This window comes from Erythrolamprus reginae, chromosome 5 (assembly GCF_031021105.1).
Source record: "Erythrolamprus reginae isolate rEryReg1 chromosome 5, rEryReg1.hap1, whole genome shotgun sequence".
NCBI lineage: Eukaryota > Metazoa > Chordata > Lepidosauria > Squamata > Dipsadidae > Erythrolamprus > Erythrolamprus reginae.
In genome coordinates this window covers 112,798,254-112,814,041 of record NC_091954.1, presented here as the reverse complement: position 1 = coordinate 112,814,041, position 15,788 = coordinate 112,798,254, and the positions used below count along the sequence as shown (strand labels likewise).

Below are 15,788 nucleotides of genomic sequence, written 5' to 3'. Positions count from 1 at the left end.
TGTGCTGTTGTCACTAAATGAAAGGTTGTATGTTGAGGACTATCTGTACCTTATGGAAAATACATGGAGTAGTTCAGTGAAAATGGGAGGGAAGAGAGGAGACTTCTTTTTCATAAGTAGGATTTTTTTTAAAAAAAAAAATCATTGCTGAGTCTGTGCTATCTCATGAAAGGATGATATATGCAGGAGAGAAAGAAACAAGCGAAGAGAGGACGTGAAAGCCACTTCTGGGAGTTCGGAACATATATCTCAGTTCTAGAAAGAAGTAATCCCATTAGGAATTGGCTTGAGTCCCAGGTTTTTGAAAGATGCTGCCTTTGTGATCTCACCGTGCTTCAATTTAATCAAAACGTACTGTACTTCTAGACTAAGGAATGGCTTCTTTATGGATTGAACACAAAATGTAAAAAAACCCCATGCAATGTTGCTTTGAGAATTTATTCTATTCCCATGAAAATATTGTAAATTAGCTGGCTTATATATTACCAGTGTTGTAGTAAAAAAATTTGATACTTACAGATCAATAGTTGGGAAGTGTTGTGGTTAGCTCTGGCCCAGCTCCTGCCCCAAGGACTGTGGATGTGGGGGAGACATCCACATGCTGCAGGCCTGTTTTGCCCCTCCCCCAGTGGAATCTGATGATGAAGGCTCCTCTGACCAAGAAGACATGAGTGACAGGGAGGAGGAGAGTGTGGCAGACAGCTCAGAAGGAGATCAATTATCTAACTCCTCCTTGGATTCAGAACAAGAATTAAGGATATAGCCACGCATGCGGAGAGCGATGCATAGGCAACAACAACTGAGAGATTATTATCAAAGAAAATGAGGCCACCTGTGGTTGGGTGGGGCTGTGGTCATTAGGGAGGCTGCTATAAATAGCAGCCTATGGGTTTGGCCATTGAGGAGGATTATCTGATCATTGTGTTTCGTGCCTGCTTTGCTGGGTTTGACCTTTTGTGTGCTGATTTTTCCCCGCTTTGAAACTAACCCAGAGCAAAGTGTGTTTCACTTTGTGAAAGAAGAAGGACTGTGAATTGCCTCACAGCTGCAAGCTAAGTATCTCAGAACTGATAAGGGACTTGTACCAATTACCAGTTTGTTTGGAGACGAGTGCTCTTTGCTATACAAAAAGAAGGCTTGGTTTATTTGCATTTTTGGTATAAAGAACATTGTTTTGAATTTTCAAACGTGTGTGTGTCTGAAATTTATACCTGTGAATTTTCGGGAGGAATCTACCAGAGAGCCCGACAGAACAGGAAGTTGTGTGAATCAAGTGTTTACTCATAGAGTGACTGGTTTCCACCTGAGAGTTGAAAGGACATGATGGATCAGCAGTTAAAGACACTGAGCTTGTCAGCTGGAGAGCAAGCAGCCTGAGGTTTGAGACCTGAGCTCTGTGCAATGGGCTGAGCTCCTGTAACTTGCTCCAGCTTCTGCTCACCTAGCATTTTGAAAACATGCAAATATGAGTACGGTAAATTAATTGTTATCACTTTGGTGGAAAGTTAACAGTGATCTGTACCAGCGGTGGGTTCTACTTACCTTGACCTACAGGTTCTCATCGCGACAAAATGCACTTGTGCATGGGTGCACCCCCATCCCAATATGCAGAAAGCCTGGAAATGACCCTCTGCAACAGCCTTTGCATATGCACCGAAGTCTTTGTGCATACGCAAAGGTTTTTTTTTTGGCAAGCCACGGCTAACGGAGGACCAATTCGGGCGCATGGACTACTAGTCATCGCTGCCGGTTCAGCGAGCGGCAATACATTTCCATTACCAATTCTAAAGAACTGGTCTGAACTGGCAGCAACTCACTTCTGGTCCATAAATAAATATGCCTTTGGCGCATAGTCATGCTGGCCATATAGCCACAGAAATTATCTTTGGACACTACTGGCTGCTTCGGCCAAGAATCAGAACATGACTGGACAGAGAAACGACTTTTTTAGTTTTCAAATACATGATGTCTCCGCAATATGAACCCCTTTCTTTTTTTGTTTGGTTCTGCAACCCAACAAGACAGATACAGACCTCAGAGGATAATCAGAACTGCAGAAAAAACAATTGCTATCAACCTGTCTTCCACTGAGGACTTGTGTACTGCACAAGTCAAAAAGACGGCGGTGAAAATATTTACAGACCTCTTGCATCATGGACATAAACTGTTTCAAGTCCTACCCTCAAAATGACGCTGTAGAGCAGTGTTTCCCAACCTTGGCAACTTGAAGATATTTGGACTTCAACTCCCAGAATTCCCCAGCCAGCGAATGATGGCTGGGGAATTCTGGGAGTTGAAGTCCAGATATCTTCAAGTTGCCAAGGTTGGGAAACACTGCTGTAGAGCACTGCACACCAGAACAACTAGACACAAGGACGGATTTTACCCAAACACCATCACTCTGCTTAGCTACTTACTAAGGCTGCATTACGATTACTATTAGTCTTCTCATTGTTCCTATCACCCATCTCCTCTCACTTATAACTGTATGACTTGTTGCTTGTATCCTTATGATTTATATTAATATTGATTGTTTCCTAATTGCTTATTTGTACCCTATGACAATTATTAAGTGTTGTATCTCATGATCCGTAACAAATGTATCTTTTCTTTTATGTACACTGAGAGCAAAGGCACCAATTTCCTTGTGTGTCCAATCACACTTGGCCAATAAAGAATTCTATTCCCTTCCTTCATTCCTGCAGGACTAGAAAGCCCATCTCACGCTCTTCGAGCTGATGCCAGTCCACATGCCAGTTCGGCATCAACGATATGCATTACCTTAGCAGATAAGCACAGTTATGACAAGAACCTGGAAATCATCTTGCATCCTTCTGGTAAGAGATATTCCTCAAAGCCTGAGTCCTTCAGGATTGGGCATCATAGAAGTCAAATTAAATAATAATAAGTCTAAGCAAGGTTCTGGGGTGTAGCAACTAAATCAGGGCTTCCCAAACCTTTTCCATCACTAACCAAAATTGCTTGTCAGAAAGTCTTACTGGATTTTGAGAACCGGTTACTAAATCCCATCCATCATAACTTTGAACAGAGGCCAAACAAATGGTCATAATTCAAAACCAATGGTATACGGGGGAAATTGATTCCCCCAGCTGTTCCGCGTTATGTATGGTTTGCTGAATTGTGTGATTGTTTTTAATAAGGGTTTATTAATAAGTTCTGGTTTTTAATATTGGATTTGTAAATTGTACTGTTGTTGGAAGCCGCTCCGAGTCCTTGGAGAGGGTCGGCATACAAATGCAATCAATCAATCAATCAATCAATCAATCAATAAATAAATAAATAAATAAATAAATAAATAAAAAAACAAAACACTATAAAAACAATATCATTGAATGATTTTGCAGTATGATTAGTCCTTGATTTATGCCATAATTGGGCCCAAACTTTCTCTTAGTATGTGAAACAGTCGTTAAATGAGTCCCCCCCCCTTTTTACCATCTTTCTTCCCACAGTTGTTAAGTGAATCCCTGAAGGTATTAAGTTAGTAACAGAGTTGTAAAGTCCCTTCCAACTTTGTTATTCTGATACTTCTGAATCATTCTCATTGTTGTGTGTCTTCCTCGCTTTTTCCCTGAAGAACCTCATCTCCCCCACCTACTCATTGAAGATGGGGCCATGACTTATGGTGAATATGAGGCACATATAAGGAACCGCTGGGATTATGCACGAATTGCCAAAAAAGACAGTGATGGCGAAAGACAGGTAAGAAAGGTATTTTTTGTCTGGATCATGTATATTTGGTATGGATCAGGGCTCTCGAACCTTGGCAACTTTAAGTATTGTAGACTTCAATTCCCAGCTGGCTGAGGAACCTCCCAGAGACCAATTAAAGCACACAGAGTTGGCCTCCTCCAGGTCCCGTCAGCCAAGCAATGTAGACTGGTGGGACCTCGGGGGAGAGACTTTTCTGCTGCCGCCCCGGCTCTTTGGAATCAACTCCCACCCAATATCCGCAGTGCTCCCACCCTGCTGGCTTTTCGTAAGGCCACAAAGACCTGGCTATGCCGGCAAGCTTGGGGACCCTAAATTAACACCAATTTGACCACCTGTATGAATATGACTCTGCATGAATGATATGTACGTGTGTTGTTGAGTTGCTCTGTTATGAGTTTTAATTTGGGTTTTTAGATTTCTTGACTTCTTTGTTATTGTTATTTGTAATTCTATATGGTAAATTTTATATTGTTGTAAGCCGCCCTGAGTCCTTTGGGATTGGGTGGCATAGAAGTCAAATTAAATCAATCAATCAATCAATCAATCAATCAGTTCCCCCATAAAAATCACCCCTGCCAAGTTTCCATAAAGATCAGGCCTTCTATAGATAATGTGGCAAACCATTAATTTAACACCAGCTTCTTCACTGGCTTGACACATATTACTAACCACAGTGATTCACTTAACGACTGCACCAAGAAAGTTGAAAAAAAATGAGACAAAACTTACTTGTCAAAATTAACCCAAAAACTTAAAAATAAAGAAGAATCAAAATATTATGAAATTTGGGGAAAAAATTATGACTGGGTCGAGGCAAGAAAAAAAAAATAATGGTAATAAATAAACTAGATGTTCTTAAAATCATTCCGAGACACAAAATTAAGATCAAACCAATCTGACTTTAGATTAATTGTATGATAGAACAAATGTGTGACAACCGCTGATGCCATAAGCTGTATATTGATATCAAGAGGAAAAAATAGAACTGTTAGGCTAACAGTTCAACGGGGAGGGAGGGGGAACTAGGGGCAGCTCTGTATAAGGTATTTTAGAATTTAAGTACAACAACTAAACAAATAATAATTATACTGTGAAATGATACAATATGTACAACACTATATGCCTGCTCTTTTTAATCTTTGTATTGTAATAAAAATTTATTTTTAAAAAAAAACTTACTTGTCAAATGTCTCACTTAGCAACAGGAGGTTTTGGGCCCAGTTCTAGTTGTGAGTTGAGGACTACCTGTATTTAGGTGAAGGGGTAAGATGAACCCTTTTTCTGCTAGGCTTTTGAGTCATGTCGATATTGCTGCAGTGTACATAGTGCTCACATTATGGATGGCTTGTTAACTACCGATTCTCAGATGGCGTTTCTATGGCTGCAGATATTTTTAATATCAATGGCATTTTGCAATTTTAATCTCTCTCTCGGTGTAATCTAAAAATACTGCAGATAACAAATGTTTGCTTACGATTAAAAACTGCTCACCCACCCACCCAATCTAACTTTTTCTCTAGCATGTTATATGAAAATGTTTCCCCTTCAGAATGATTACAAGTACCATATTTTTCAGAGTATAAGACGCATCTAGATTTTAGCGGTGGAAAACAAGGAAAAAGGTATTCTGAACCAAAATTATTTAATAAAATAACAGGGTAGCATAATTTTTTTTACCACTGTGTACACTTTTCACAAACTTCAAACTTGACAGCTTTAAGACTAGTGGACTTCAACTCCCAGAACCCCTCCTCCAGTTATGCTAGATGGGGTAAGTAGAAGACAAAACCAGCCCCATTTTTGCGAATAACGGGCCATTTTTCGACCATTTTTTCACAAAAATTGGGTGTGCAAAGGATCTGGAGAGTCTGCAGAGAGCTCCTGGGTGCTGGGGGATGGCAAATATGCCGCCATTTTTGTGAAAAACGGGTGGCTTTCATCCATGCTGGCTGGGGAATTATGTGAATTGAAGTTGCTGAGGTTGGTGACCCCTGTTTTAAATCATGTCCATATCAGGAAAACAAAGTCACAGAATGTATTTGTTTATTTATTTGTTTGTTTGTTTTTCGGATTTATAGGCTGCCTTTCTCCTGGTGGGTTGAGGGCGGCTTACAACAATAAAAACAATTACAAATACCCCAATACATAGAATAAAAACAAGTAAAAAATTAAAACCCAGTATAAACGTCATACAGTTATCACTCATTCATACTACTGGCCGGAGTGGAGACCTATTGCTCAATGCCATAAGTGTGTTTTCAAAGCCTTTTGGAAGGTGTGGAGGGTTGGGGCAGTATGACTCTCTAGGAGAGTTGATTCCAGAGGACTGGGGCTGCAACAGAGAAGGCTCTTCCCCGTGGTCCCACCAGCCAGCATTGCTTGGCTGACAGGACCCGAAGAAGGCCAACTCTGTACGACCTCACCAGTCTCTGGGACATGTGAGGCAGAAGACAGTCTCGTAGATAATCTGGTCCTAAGGCATGTAGGGCTTTATAAGTAATAACCAACGCACTGAATTGTGCTTGGAGACTGATCGGAAACCAATGCAGCTCATGTAGTGCTGGATTAATATGGGTGTATCTAGGATCACCCATCACGGCTCGTGCGGCTGCATGCACTTTAAAATCTCCTTTACGGATGTTCTTCTTTTCTTGCTCCTAGGTTGCCTTTGTCCAGAAGAGATTCCACAAAGACATCTTCTACAACCCGGTCCTGATGCTGAATTTTTGCCCCAAGATAAGCAGCGTTTCTACCGACATACAGACGGTGACCAGGGAAATCTTCTTCCTCGTTGACCAGACAGCAAGCGCAAGTGGCTCCAGCATTGATGGGATCAAAGTAAATGGAATCTTACATTAAGGTCACGTGGGAACCTGCCTTTTTGAAAGAGTGACACCGTTGGGTAAAAAACGCCCTTGGGTTGAGTTCAACTCAACTCCACAATTGTATCCATGTAGCTGTCTTAGCAGCTTCGCAGAAGTGATTTCCCAATTGCCTTCTTTCCTAAATGAATTAATCTAATTTCATTGCATAGCATTCTTTAAAATGGCAATTCCTTAATCGCCTATTTAATAATTTACCCCTTCTGTCACATTATACTTACCACTTAATAATAATAATAATTTATTAGACTTCTTTGCCGCCCCTGTCCGAAGACTCGAGGCGGCTAATGACAGCCGGGGTGGCGCAGCAGGTAGAGTGCTGTACTGCAGGCCACTGAAGCTGACTGTAGATCTGAAGGTCAGCGGTTCAGATCTCATCACCGGCTCAAGGTTGACTCAGCCTTCCATCCTTCTGAGGTGGGTAAAATGAGGACCTGGATTGTGGGGGCAATATGCTGGCTCTGTTAAAAAGTGCTATTGCTAACATGTTGTAAGCCGCCCTGAGTCTAAGGAGAAGGGTGGCATAAAAATCGAATAAATAAAATAAAAAATAAAATAAACTTTTGGAATTTGTCTTGTGGAATAAGGAAAATAAATGTCCCGGGTGGACAATTTCAGACATGTTTTTTTAAAAAAATAAAATACTAAATATGATAGGACTTTTTTCTAACTCAGAAGTAAGGCCGAAGGACTTGTTCTGGACTGCAAAGTTGGAGTCCAACTGTTAATGTGAAGAGTAAGGCCAATTTTCCTTGAGAGTCAATTTTCGCTTTAGATTTTAGACCCTGGACTCCCCTGGATTCCTCCTCAAGCAGGGGGAGACTCTATGCGATTTCAGTTGAATAGTTGTCCAACCTCTTCTTTAAAAATTCCAGTGTTGGAGCAAACCTCTGAAGGCAACTCGTTCCAGTGGTTTAATTGTTTGGTCAGGAAATTTCTCCTTAGTTCTAGGTTGCTTCTCTCTTTGAAAGTGAATTGGTATCAGGAAGATCTACACCTCCCCTCAGCTAAAAATCTCCAAGTGGCTTTGGGCTAGTTCAGGGGCTGGCAACCTTAAACACTCAAAAGAGCCATTTCCCATAGGAAAAAAAAACCACCGGGAGCCACAAAATTCTTCCCGTGCCGGACTATTTCCGGCATATATAGTTGAATGAAAGGTTCTGTTTTCTTCTGAAATTTTTCTTGGATTTATCCATGGTTGGCCTACCAGGGTTTGAAAGCTTAATAAATTGTGTGTTGGTAGGTGTTGCACACTGGCAGTTATGATGCATATTTTGAATGACAGGGAGCTGCAGCAGAGGGATGAAAGAGCCACATGTGGCTCCAGAGCCGCAGGTTGCTGACTCCTGGACTAATTGCTCCCTTTTAGCCCAGCTTCCTCCATATGCTTGTCAGGGTAGGAATAAAGAATGCTATGGAGGCCACCTTGATCTCCTGAAGGAAGGAGAAGAAATGCATCTGCACAGTAACTTTGACCTTTTCTCCTTCTTCCTGTGCAGGATGCCCTGGTAGTGGCCATAAAGAGCCTTCCTTCCAGCAGCTTGTTGAACGTGGCAGGCTTCGGCCCCAACATCAGGCCTGCCTTCAAGACGAGCAAGCCTTGTAATAGTGTGAGTACCTACTCCAAGGTGCCAGAACCACCCCAGGGCTGCGAATGACACAGTAAAGAAATATGTCAAAGGGTTAAATAAAGTTCAGGAGGGAAGTGTTTTTAATAGGAAAGTGAACACAAGAACAAGGCGACACAATCTGAAGTTAGTTGGGGGAAATATCAAAAGCAACGTGAGAAAATATTATTTTACTGAAAGAATAGTAGATCCTTGGAACAAACTTCCAGCAGACGTGGTAGATAAATCCACAGGAACTGAATTTAAACATGCCTGGGATAAACATATATCCATCCTAAGATAAAATACAGAAAATAGTATAAGGGCAGACTAGATGGACCAGGAGGTCTTTTTCTGCCGTCAGACTTCTATGTTTCTATGTTTCTATGAAGAGCAGGTCACTGTGTGCAAAAAATTACCTGCCCTATTTTACTGAAAAAAAATGTGAATAGCTCCTTAGATTGTCTAGGTAAACTACTTATTATCTCCTCAGGACATCCTTAGGTTGGCCTGCGAATATATTCAGAAGCTACGGGCAGATGTGAGTGGGATCAGCCTCCTTGCTGCTTTGAATTGGAGTTTGGCTCAGCCTCTCCGACGTGGATATCCGCGACAGCTCTTTATCCTGATGGATTCCACCGTAGAAAACTCAGGCAAGGTTATTGAGCTAGTCAGGAGACAAGCAAGCACTGTCAGGTACGAAGTTTTATTTATTTGTTTGTTTTGTCAAGCATATATATGATTATAGATAAAGTACACCTTGCAGCTCTTCCGTGGAATCCAGATTTGTGAAGCTCCCTTCGATCAGTTTTTGTGGACACTGGGTTCTGTACTTGTCTATTGAGCTCTGCGGTGATTTTAGGAGCTGTGGTCTTGCGATCCGCTCTAACAATTCGCTTTAGAGTCCGACGGTCTCTCTCAGACAACTTCGACTTTCGACCAGACCTGTGCTTGGCTGAGGACGTTTTCCCTTCTCTTTCAAATGCAGTCATGACTTTTGAGACATGACCTCTTGAAACGCCAAACATTCAGGCACTTTCTGTGACACTAGCGCCTGCCATTCGAGCACCAACAATTTGGTCTCTTTGAAAGTCTGAGAGGTCTGCCATTTCTAGAAGGTTATAACCAATTTCCTTACATTTCTTACTGGAATGTTGTCGCCCACCATCCCCCCCAGGAACCCAATACTGATGCAAACCCCTTCTTTGAAACATGCAGTTTTGTCTCTGAAGCCCAGCCTTTTACCTCTTACAGGTGTTTCACGTTTGGCCTGAGTTCTGCTGCCTGCAATCAGCTCCTCAGGAGACTGGCCAGAGTTAGCAGAGGCCAGGCAGAATTCCTCAGCCCAGGTGAAAGGTTGCAGCCTAAGGTAGGGGCTCTTATTCCTTGAAAAATGCTTTCGATTTGATTGTGGGTTTTGATCCAGTCCCCAGGTTTGGGTGGTGGGTACTTAACCCCAGTCACCAGACCATGCCCATCCTAGAGCACCAAAGCTGATGAACTATGCATTACCTATGAGAAATATATTACCCTCTTTATGTTGCCAGCATCTCATTGCTATTGCCAGGAGGCACAGAGATCATTTTCCAAAACATCTTGTGGCATACAAGGGCGAAAAGAGCCGCAGCAGTAAGAATGTCAGAAGAAATAGTCCCAACAACTAAAATCAAATCAAATCAAGTTTATTACAGTCGAAGCCCTGGGACCACAACAGATAAAAACATTCAAAGAATATCCAGTTTAAAAATTCTAGAATAAAATAATAAATTGCAGATAAAATATATATTAAAATTACAATTTGGTGACCAATCTGTCAGTCACATATAGCCTAGCTATACTGTAATACTACCGTTGTACACATACTCCTTCGATGCATCCTGGTCGTTCCAACATTGCTTATCACCAGTGGCTATTTAAGGGCGAAGGATAAGGTCTCAACAACCATAGTTTTGGGATAGGAGGTGTCAGCGTTCCAAATAATATTAGAAAAATAAATCCGAATCCAAACCTTGGCCTTCTTCCAAATTCCAATTGACATGTTGGTTACGAACTGTAGTCAACTCGATACTAACTTTTCCTACAGTTCTCAACCCAGGTTAAAGTTCATCCCTCGTCCCCACACTCACAAGTTCATGAAATGGACCACTCTGGTTCTCTCAACATCCAAGATCCTCCCTTGTACTTCCGGCTGTTGCTGAACAAAGGATGATCTTGAATCTTCTGGAAAGATTTTGTTGTGGCTAGTATCTTTCCCTCTCATGCAACCACCCTTCCCCAAGCTGCTTTTACAAAAGGCAACCAGACTTCTTTGGGGTTTCCCCCCCCCCCCCCCAGAAAACCTTTTGCTTTTCATCCAAGAAGAGTCTTTTCAGTTCGAAAGAAGATTCTTGAATGAGAAGCCAAATTGTTTCCAAGGACAAAACCGAGTTGCTTTTTGGAAAACATCTTTCGGACACGCATGTAAAGTTCAACCAAACCGGGATTCCCCTTCTATTTGTCACCACCTGGAGTTTTCCCAGCCCTTCTTGAAATCTGGACTTCTTCTTCCTTGTTGCCTATGAGATTTTGAGTTCCCCTCGATCGATAGAGCGTTCAACCTTTTGCCACTAGGTTGGTTAAGTAGAGTAACCAACATCCCTATGAGAGGGGTCTTGGAGTCCTAGTGGACAACCATTTAAATATGAGCCAGCAGTGTGCAGCAGCTGCCAAAAAAGCCAACACAGTTTTAGGCTGCATTATAGGGATAGAATCAAGATCACGCGAAGTGTTCATACTACTTTATAAGGACTTAGTAAGGCCACACTTGGAATACTGCATTCAGTTTTGGTCACCATGATGCAAAAAGGATGTTGAGACTCTAGAAAGAGTGCAGAGAAGAGCGACAAAGATGATTAGGGGACTGGAGGCTAAAACATATGAAGAACGGTTGCAGGAACCAGGCATGGGGGAATTGAGACTTTCCCTCCCCCTAGGCTTATAAAATTTATGCATGGTATGTTAGTATGTATGATTGGTTTTTAAATTGGGGTTTTAAATTAACTTAAATACTGTATTAGATTTGTTTACATTGTACTATTATTTCTGTGAGACCCCCCCCCCCGAGTCTGTGGAGAGAGGCGGCATACAAATCTGATTAATAAATAAATAAAATAAATAAATAAATGGTTACTTTAATGAAAAGAAGGACCAGGGGAGATATGATAGCAGTCTTCCAATATCTCAGGGGTTGCCACAAAGAAAAGGGACTCAACCTAAACTCCAAAGCACCTGAGGGCAGGACAAGAAGCAATGGGTGGAAACTAATCAAGGAGAGAAGCAACTTAGAACTAAGGAGATAATTCCTGACAATTAGAACAATTAATCAGTGGAACAGCTTGCCTCCAGAAGTTGTGAATGCTCCAACACTAGAGGTTTTTCAGCAGATGTTGGATAACCATTTGTCTGAAGTAGTGTAGGGGTTGGACTAGAAGACCTCCAAGGTCCCTTCCAACTCTGCTGTTGTTACTATATAGTATGGATTGCTGTGTAGGCGAATATTCAATATGCTTCCTTCCCTCCACCCCCAGCTAATAAAGTCTTTGAAGAAAGCCATTGAGCCAGCTGTGAGTGACATCACCATTGACTGGTACGTGCCTGACACCATGGAGGCCCTGCTGTCACCCAATGAGATTGCGACCCTTTATCCTGGAGACCGGCTCATCAGCTACTGCACCCTTTACCACATTGCCAGCTTCCGGGACAAGAAAACAACAGTTGAGCAATCCTTTCCTTACAAAGTAGAGCTCTCCCAATGGTGGGAAATCACCCCTGGTTTCACTTGGTGACTATCCCCTGGATCCAACAGGCCCAAAGCCTTAGGTGGCCTCTCACATGATTGAGGGGGTGCTTGGTGCTGTCCGAGCTTGCAGACATTTCATTACCCAAGTAGGTAACGTTATCAGTGCTAGTAAGTGTTGTGTTTGGGCCTGGGCCAGCCATTGCTCCCACAGATGGGAGAGATGCGGCACAAAATGAATGTGAAAGCCTGGCTGACAGCCAGGAAGATGTGGCAGACAGCCAGGAAGATGTGGCAGACAGCCAGGAAGATGTGGCAGACAGCCAGGAGGACAAGGCCACTGGGACGCAGGATTCAGCAGACAGCCCAGGGGATTTGGCATACAGTCCCTCAGACAGTCTTTCGTCCCTGGGTTCTTCTGCAGAATATTGATCTGTGTAGCCGAAGAGCTATGCAAAGAAGGGATCGCTTTAAGGAGTATTACAAGTCATTATAGGATCACCTGGGCTGGGTGTGGTTCTTATACTGAGGGCTGGGTGTGGTTCCCTTAATGAGGGCTAAAGGTATAAAAGGGAACAATGGCCCAAGGCAAACTGTGGCTGTTTATCTGTGTTATTTTGTGGTTCCTGCTCTGAAGTTTCTGTTCCGTGTCGTTGGAGTTTTCAACCCAGCTTTTTCAGAAAAGTGGGAGGTGAAAACTCTGGGACTTGCTGTTTGCTTCAAAGATTCAAAAGGACTCCTGAGACGTCTTTGCTCATTCCGGGTTGTCTTTGTTTGTTTTTTCCTGTGTTTTTGTATGCGGCTGAAGTAAGCCTTGCATTGTTTTCGGACACTACAAACTGTTTTGAGTAACCCTTTTTTGTTTATTTAATACAAGTTTGCTGATTAGCAGAGCATGTGTGTGTTTGATTTCTTTTCCTTGAACTATTACGCATTGCCTGAGCCAGTCAGGCAGAACAGTAAGGAGTGGGGTTTGCTATCAGTTTATGTTCAGGTGATTTGCCTGTCTGTATGGGTGGGGTGGTTTTGGACGTTTCTTTGGTTGGGCCATTTACTGATGGCTCTTTGGCAGTTTCTCACTCGATTGTTGGTCTCACATGCTTGGGGGAGAGCCATTATTTCCATATCAGGGTTTCACGCATCTACCCAGTGGTCCTCGATTTACAATTGCAATTGGGAGCAGAATTTCTGTGGCTGCATAAGCCAGTAGTTAAATGAATTTATGACTGTTTGGCAGCACGTGCTTGTGAAGCACTGATTTTATTAAATGAATCATACAGCCCTTAAGCCAGCGCTTCTCAATTATTTTCTGTTATGCTCCTCCTAGGAAGAACAATTCGTGCTCCCCTAACACTCCACTGGGATGATTATTTGCAATGTTTCGCACGTTTTCACTGAGAAAGCTCAAGCGGCTTATCAGTATGATTGGGGTGTAATGTGTCTAAGTAACTCCTTAATTTATTTGTCTTCATGCTGTCCATTGACAACATATTTAGACACAGTAAACCTACCGGTCTTTCCTCGTCTCCCACCATAGTCACAGTGAAGCCAAGCGCTACATATGCGTCATCATATTTCATCGTCTTAGCTTTTGGGAGACTGACGTTTGTCTCATTATCTCTGTCTCTCTCCTCCTTTCTTTTCATCCCTGTTAAATATTTTTTCCATGGTGTCTCTGAAGGGTTTGTTATCTGCACTTTATATCTCCTGCTCTGGGCTGTGTGTTCGGTGCAAAAAATCCCCTACTCCCTCTGCAAAAAAGCACGTTCCACAGGGTTGCGTCTCCCCTGGCATTGAGCCACGCCTTCCCCCTGGGGGGCCACCCCATTATTTGAGAAGCACCGCCTTCGGCAAATCAGGCTTCTCCCCATTGACTTCATTTGTCATAATTGGGAAGGCTGCAAATGGCGATCACGTGACCAGAGCTGGGATTTAACCACTTTGGGTGAACTGGTAGTAACGACCTGTGGGTGGGGTGGGGCTGCCCACCCGGACGCACTCTAGTCCTTTATCGATGTGGTTTTGATTTGGGCAGTGCATGCAAGCAAATTGAGGTGTTTTACGATGCTGCATGCATGCGCAGATGGCTCACGAGAGCGAGCGTGTGCGTGTGCTCACATTTCCAATTCTGGGCAAGCCAGTGATTACTGTCACGGATAGTAAAAGTCCGTTTGAACCTTTACACCTGCGGAGGTGAATGGAGTTAAGAGATCCAAGCAGTGTTAATCAAAACAAGCATTTCTTTTATTTATAAGAGTAGAAAATAAACAGCTCACATAATGGCGTCTTAAGAACAACAGATCAAACAGAACAAAAAGGTGAAGGGGACGGAAGTGATATAGGAGGATATGACATGGAATATGGGAGTGATTAATGACAAGGCACACATGTTAACTCTTTAATTACTGAATGTCTCTGTGGCTGGCAATATTCAGCGTGACAGTTACAGTATGTGACGCCCACCTCTGTGTGTGACCCAGGGACGCTGCAGCTATTATTAATACCTGTGGTTTCCAAGCGCCTAAATTATGGTCCCATGACCAAAGGATTGATGCAATGAGGGGCTGCAGCCAGAATAGTCTGGTGTGCAGTTCGGGTTGGAAAAATGGAGCTGTGCGTGCAACTCCAGCTTACCAGCGGGTGGGCACACATGTTGGCGCAAGATTCAGCCTCTGCGCATGTGCAGGAAATCAAATCTCATGCATGCAAGATTTCACTGATTTTCAGCGGTTTTTTGCTTCCACGTATGCGTGGAAGCAAAGAAATTGCCCCAGATCAGTGAAATCTCGTGTGCGTGAGCATCCTCGTTCAAGATTCAACTTCTGTGCATGTGCAGAAGCCAAATCTTGCACTGACCTCCATGCCCACTGCCGGGAACACACTGGTAGTGCCAAAACTACAGGCAGCCCTTCCCTGGGTTGGTGCGATAGTCATAAATGTGACAAATGGTCACAAATCCCTTTTGTCAGTGCCTTTGTAACTTCCGATGGTCACTAAATCAATGGTTGTAACTTGTGGACTACCCATATTTGTCTTTTGGTGACCCTATTCCTCAGGGCAGAGAGCAAATCTCTCGAAGTTTCTCCAGAGGATCTGCAGGGCCGGCCTTTCCATCCCAGGAGGAGGTAGAAGGACAGGATGGAGCCCTCCCGCCTGGAGATCACCCGGAGTGTTGCAAAGGCCTCCAGGACGTTTCCCAGGAAATGTCCATGAAGTTTTCACCTGGAGACACGGACGAGTCTGTGAAGAGTGAGTGCAGGCCTCGGAAGGCAACGTTCGCCTCCATTTTAAAGGAGGTAGCAACTTGGGACTGGATGGAGTTCAGGGGGCTTTTTGATGCTCTCTGAGGTTGGTGGTTTTATTGCATGCACTTCATTCTCCAAAATAGGTAACATCACCGGTGCTTGTGGGCAGAGTTTGGTCTATAAAGTACAGAATTGGCTGCAAACCAATGCCCGAGGATCAGTGGTGGGATTCAATTTTTTTTTACTGCCAATTCTGTGGGTGTGGCATTGCTTGGTGGGTGTGGCTTTTGGGGCACCAGTAAGGAGCTGCTGCCCTCACCGGGGGAGGGGGGGGCGCAGTGTAGCTAGTAAGTGATTTGATTTGATTTGATTTGATTTGATTTGATTTGATTTGATTTGATTTGATTTGATTTGATTTGATTTGATTTGATTTGAATGCCGCCCCTTTCCGTAGACTCGGGGTGGCTCACAATACAATAAAAACAGTTCATGACAAATCTAATAATTTACAATTTAAAATATGTTTTAAAAAACCCATTATTAA

The 15,788-nt window shown here is 43.0% G+C and overlaps 1 protein-coding gene across 5 annotated transcripts in view; it reads left to right on the top strand.

Annotated features, from left to right (window-relative positions):
• Window positions 1–15,788, top strand: part of VWA5B2 (von Willebrand factor A domain containing 5B2) — a 67,356-nt gene that overhangs the window by 26,333 nt on the left and 25,235 nt on the right. For all 5 annotated transcript variants that reach the window (XM_070753757.1, XM_070753756.1, XM_070753754.1 and 2 more), the window contains 8 exons: window positions 2,706–2,837; window positions 3,599–3,723; window positions 6,397–6,573; window positions 8,117–8,227; window positions 8,718–8,920; window positions 9,479–9,593; window positions 11,791–11,976; window positions 15,056–15,248. In XM_070753757.1, coding sequence (XP_070609858.1) covers window positions 2,706–2,837; window positions 3,599–3,723; window positions 6,397–6,573; window positions 8,117–8,227; window positions 8,718–8,920; window positions 9,479–9,593; window positions 11,791–11,976; window positions 15,056–15,248 — 1,242 coding nt within the window. The remainder of the gene's footprint in view (window positions 1–2,705; window positions 2,838–3,598; window positions 3,724–6,396; window positions 6,574–8,116; window positions 8,228–8,717; window positions 8,921–9,478; window positions 9,594–11,790; window positions 11,977–15,055; window positions 15,249–15,788) is intronic.